The sequence below is a fragment of the Propithecus coquereli genome, unplaced genomic scaffold (genome assembly GCF_000956105.1).
Source record: "Propithecus coquereli isolate 6110/MARCELLA unplaced genomic scaffold, Pcoq_1.0 Scaffold38, whole genome shotgun sequence".
Lineage (NCBI taxonomy): Eukaryota > Metazoa > Chordata > Mammalia > Primates > Indriidae > Propithecus > Propithecus coquereli.
Genome location: NW_012149507.1, coordinates 4,318,317 through 4,324,040, shown reverse-complemented (window position 1 = coordinate 4,324,040; position 5,724 = coordinate 4,318,317). Strand labels below are relative to the sequence as shown.

Below are 5,724 nucleotides of genomic sequence, written 5' to 3'. Positions count from 1 at the left end.
ATTAGACAGTACTATTTTAGAGCTAATTTCCAGTTAAGAAAATACAGAGATGTCACCTTCAAAAAACAACCAGACCACACTCAGAACATGAGGAAGTCTATGACAAGACAAGTGGCTGAGTTCTTTAAAAGGTCACTATCATGGATGTAGAAGGGGTACCAGGGTAAGTGGGGCTGTATGAGAGGGAGAGGTGGTAGAGTGCTATTTAAAAAAATGATTAAAGAAACATAAAAATCAAATGCAACATGTGAACCTTGATGGGATTTTGGTTTGGGAAAAAAATGAGCTAAAAATATTCTTGTATATTTGGAGAAACGTAAATATGGATCCTTCAAGATGACAATGGTACTGGGGCTATGCAGAGAATGTTCTTGTTCTTAGAAGGGGTATCCTGGTGTATTTAAGGGTGAAATGTCATGCCTATAACTTGTTTTCAAATGTTTTACAATAGTAAAAAACTGTAGGTCAGGCAAAGTGACTCATGCCTGTAATCCTAGCACTCTGGGAGGCTGAGGCAGGAGGATCAATTGAGGTCAGGAGTTCGAGACCAGCCTGAGCAAGAGCGAGACCCTTGTCTCTACTAAAAATAGAAAAAATTAGCTGGGCAATGGCACGTGCCTGTAGTCCCAGCTACCCAGGAGGCTGAGACAGGAGGATGGCTTGAGCCCAGAAGTGTGAGGTTGCAGTGAGCTATGATGCCACTACACTCTAACTAGAGTAAGACTGTCTTAAACAAACAAAATAAACAAAACAACTGTATATGTGTGAGTGAAGAGAATACATATAAAATTTTTCATAATAAAAAGTTGGGGGGTAAAAAGAATGAGGCCAAAATATTGGTGGAAGCCAGAGTCCCTGCCTCTAGTCAGCTCCTGCACTACAAATAGGGGTCATTATTGCCTACACTAAAATAAAGCACTCATCCTAAAGGAACTAGATTTTCTGCATTAACACTTCTTAGAACAGAACAAAGGGTTATGGGACTTTGGTGAAAGAGCAGGTACTGAGTTAAGCCACCACTGGCTGAATGGTCAGATTTGGCCACAAACACCCTCGACAGTGACACTCTTTTATTTTAGATAAATTATTGGAGTGACCTTGAAGTTCCATACTTGTAGTGGATATTTATTGTCAGTTCATGATTATCTAACCTTTGGTGTTAGAATTACAAAAAAAAGTGAAAGTGGATGATTGGAAGTATGAAGATGTGTAACTTTCGCACTTCCCTAAAAGTAGGATCCAAGGCCAGTGTTCAGAAGAGTACATGAGCTCTAGCTCTCACTGTACCAAGCATAAATGGTTAACTTTATATTTTTAAATAGTAAGAATATTCTGATTAAACTTGTGTTCTTAAAGTGAGACAGCACTGCAGAGCCAAGAGTTGGATCCTGTTTTCTCTCTACCTAGTTTAGAAAGAAATAATCAGTGAAAGAGCACATACTAATAATTAATGTATGTTTATTTTTATCCCATATCATTGCAAAATATTTAATTTGGCCTCAACTAAACAAAGTTTCAAGTGAAAATATTTTTTCTATTCTAATTTTTTTCTGTTTAGGATTCCACTTTATTGACATGCCTCAATAAAGTGGTTACTCTTACTCATTAATTAATTAGAACTCATTTATTTTCTCAATAAATGCTTCTTAAGAACATACTGAGTAGCAACAGCTGAGAGGCAGTAGTGAGGAGGTTAGAGCCTTGCCTGGACTGGACTTCCCAATGGGGAAGCCACAGCATAAGAAAGTACGGTAGGTTCTGACCAGGAATACAAACATAAAGGTAGCCACCACACATCATTTGAAACACTGACATAATTTACCATCTAAATTTAGAGTACCTGATGCCAAATTAAACAAACGATTACCTTTCTTCTTCGACGGCGAGTCTACTTTGGCTGCTGGTTTGGATTCTGAGGCAGCCTCCACTGAGGATGGGCTGGGAAGGTGATCCGCATCTAACATAGATGAAATCTGAGGATTCTCAAGAGGAGGTTGGAGGAGTTCTGCAGCAGAAGTGGCATCGCTCGTCTGCTTACACAGGGCTCTGGGTTTGGGTTTCACAATAGTACAGACAGTGTCTCCAATGGAAGCATCCTTCTCAACTTCACTTATGAGGTTGTCCTCACTGGGAATTACCCGAAAATGGGTATTTTCTGATGGTGTAATTGTAGCCATCCTGGGATGATGGTCAGATCTCTCTCTTTTGCTGACCTAAAAAAGTTAAATTGTTTAAAAAGTAAACTACTTTCAAGGTGTTTGTTATAATTTATCTCTTAAGATGGTGAATGTTTTCATTTTATTTATAACTTATCTCATTCATTAAATATATTATTTTGTATGTGTGAAATATTTCATAATGAAGTGGGAAAAAATTGTGTTTTGTTCAATATCATGGTATTTATAAAAGTTATATTAACTTTTCTACTATGAGGAGTTAAACACTGGAGAAGACTGTAAGGAAATATGACAAGTTTCAGATACTAAGAGGTAGAGAATATTCATTTTGAAAGAGAAAACTGAATGAAAATTTAGCCCTGCTTGGACTACTTCGAGGCTCTGTTAAAACAGCATAGAAGTGGGTATCCTTCAAAAGTGAATTAAAAAAACAAGTGTAGAAGTGGAAAGTTAAGTCTACATTCAATCACAGATATAAGCAAAATGTGTATCTTTTAAAAACTAAATTCAATAGAGAATCTAAATATTTTCTCCCTCAAGAAATGTATTTTCCCAGTTCTTTCTTCTTTCATTATGAATTGGTGAAAAAAATAAAAATTCTTTTTCTTTTTGAGATAGAGTCTTGCTCTGTCACCCTGGGTGAAGTGCAGTGCGTCATCACAGGTCACTGCAACCTCAAACTCCTGGGTTCAAGTGATCCTCCTGCCTCAACCTCCCAAGTAACTGGTACTACAGGCGTGTGCCACTATGCCTGGCTAATTTTTTTGTTTTTTGTAGAGTTGGGGTCTCACTCTTGCTCAGGCAGGCTGGTCTAGAACTCCTGACCTCAAGTGATCCTTCTGCCTCAGCTTCCCAGAGTGCTAGGATTATAGGTGAGAGCTTACCACCACGGCCCCTGCCCCCCCCACCAAAAAACCTTTAATAATCGATTTCCTGTTTAAAATTTCAGTGTGGAAATTTTAGTTTAAGGTATCTTTTAAAATTTCCTTATATTAATTATTGATATTATCATTCACTACATAGAAACACAAAATACTGCTTGATTCCTTCTGTTGCAAACATATAGCACAAACATGAAAAATGTTAATTTTGGATTTACTTTTATGACCACATGAGGGCACTATCATCATTTATATTGAAAAGAGCTCAGTGGCCGGGCGAGGTGGCTCACGCCTGTAATCCCAGCACTCTGGGAGGCCGAGGCGGGCGGATCGTTTGAGCTCAGGAGTTCAAGATCAGCCTGGGCAAGAGCGAGACCCCATCTCTACCAAAAATAGAAAGAAATTAATCGGACAGCTAAAAATATATAGAAAAAAATTAGCAGGGCATGGTGGCGTGTGCCTGTAGTCCCAGCTACTCGGGAGGCTGAAGCAGGAGGATTGCTTGAGCCCAGGAGTTTGAGGTTGCTGTGAGCTATGATGATGCCACAGCACTCTAGCCCGGGCAAGACAATGAGACTCTGTCTCAAAAAAAAAAAAAAAAAAAAGAGCTCAGTGAGAAATTGCCTCCTTTACTTATTGGTGGAGGGACTCTTCAGAAGTCTAATGAGACACATTCCACAGGCAAGTACACCCTAGTACCTTGGTGGACTCGGGGAACCCGCCCCACGTCCACTCCATGTGAGATTCCGATCTGAGCAGGCTCTCGGTGGGTTTCACCTCCAGCTCTGAATCACTCTTAGGACATGCTGCCTGGGAATAGGTGCTGCAAACACAACAACAAAGACATGCGATGACCTGAAAGTCAGGAAACCTTCAGTCTTGCTGAGCTTGACAAATTCAAAGAAATGTAAGAAAAAGAAATATAACAAGGCAGATAAATTAACATAACCAACATCTTGAGGATTTGACTGCAGAATAAACATTATTGACTACACATTTTTTTCACTGTATTATTCAGTTACAGTCGATAGTTGATACTAAAAGATAAGAATTTAAGAATTGTAGATGGCCAAACTCTATACCGATTATGTAGATCTACAACTAGCCAACACTGTTATGGTAAGTTGGATCAAGTTTAGGAACAAAATAATTATTGAGAGAAAAGGTTCATATTTATGTTAAAAGAAAACATTCAGTGACTCTGCTAAGAGAAAGAAATAGGAAATATGCATTACTGTCAAATCACATAAAAATGAGTTAATATATCCTCCTTCCTCTTTAAGAAACCGAGAAATTTCAGACACTTACTTTTCTAACGGGGACCAATCTCCATCAGATAAGGGGTAGTGATCACCAGAATGAAAGAGCAAAGGCTCCTTATATTCTTCTTCCTTTAAGGAAGCATTTGAAGATCCTCTGTGCAAGGAAAAACCAAAGAAAGACGGGAACAATGACATTTTGTCAGCTTTAAAATATCCCCCAAATCTATTGACATACTGCATAAACAATAAAAATGAAGAGGGCCAAATGATTAATAACTAACCTTCTTAAAAGGAAAATATGAAGGAGAACGGGAGATTTGCCAATGCCACCCACCATACAATACTGCAATTACTATTTAAATATGGAATAGAGGAAAGACAGAAGAGAAATGTGATTAAAAATTCCTTTTTACATCCCTCAGGGGTAATTGATTCAAAGACTAAAAGAATAAAATTAAGGATTTTTGTATCATTTCATTCAATCTTTATAAATCTGAGATAGCAATATTCCATTTTAGGTATTAGGTAATCAAGAATCCAGAGAAGCTTAATAACTTGCCCAAAGTCAAAAAACTAGTAAGTAATTGGAGTCAAAACAAGCAAGCCCTAATTCTTCCCACTATACTCCCCTGTACATTACAGAAAATATAAGAATATTAGTTGAAGATAAGAAATATGGCTCAAAAAATACCCTAACCTCTTAAAAACCCAGGACTAATTTTCTTGTTTGGCCCAGGGATTATCTGACAACTTTTTCTTTACTTACAATCTGTAAGATTTAGAGATGTGAAGAAGATGAGACAAAAATATGATAAATGTGTTTACGATTCATACACAGACCTTGGAATTGTAGAAGGATAGACTAATGCTAATAAGGTTTTAATTAATTTACCCTTTGGTTTTCTTTAATTTGCGGAGTTAATATAACTAACTTGCCATATAACCTTGCAAACATCCCTCAGAAGCACTGTGGGCCCGTTTTCATCTTTAGTTGGAAACTTATCATTTGTCCTGTCTACTTCACAGAGTTGATGTGAGATATATGTGGTATAGCATATTGAAATCTCTGAAAAGTATAAAGTACAAAGAAACTCTGAAAAGCATAAAGCACCATATCATGCAAGTTTAAGAGGTTCTTATAGAAAATTCAATATTCTAATAGGACAGGTACTAAATGTAAATGAGAATATCCATATCACTTAATTTCCTGGACTAAAAACAAGAATATAAAACCAATTCACTATTTTTTTTAGCATTACTTTTCTTCCTTCATATCTTAATTTAACATACTCTGCTTTACCACCAACTCTGACATGTAACGATTTTTCCACATAGCTACATCTTTTAATTTAAGGTTTTCCTTACTCTTAATCATCTCTCTTCCAGAGGATTACTCGGGCATAC

At 37.2% G+C, this 5,724-nt stretch overlaps 1 protein-coding gene across 1 annotated transcript in view; it reads right to left on the bottom strand.

Moving 5' to 3' along the window:
• The window catches only part of LPIN2 (lipin 2), an 81,038-nt gene that overhangs the window by 17,816 nt on the left and 57,498 nt on the right, over positions 1-5,724 (bottom strand). Inside the window, exons 4-6 of the mRNA XM_012652119.1 lie at positions 4,367-4,474; positions 3,758-3,881; positions 1,868-2,213 (exon numbers count right to left, since the gene is read on the bottom strand). Of these exons, the coding sequence (XP_012507573.1) occupies positions 1,868-2,213; positions 3,758-3,881; positions 4,367-4,474 (578 nt within the window). The remainder of the gene's footprint in view (positions 1-1,867; positions 2,214-3,757; positions 3,882-4,366; positions 4,475-5,724) is intronic.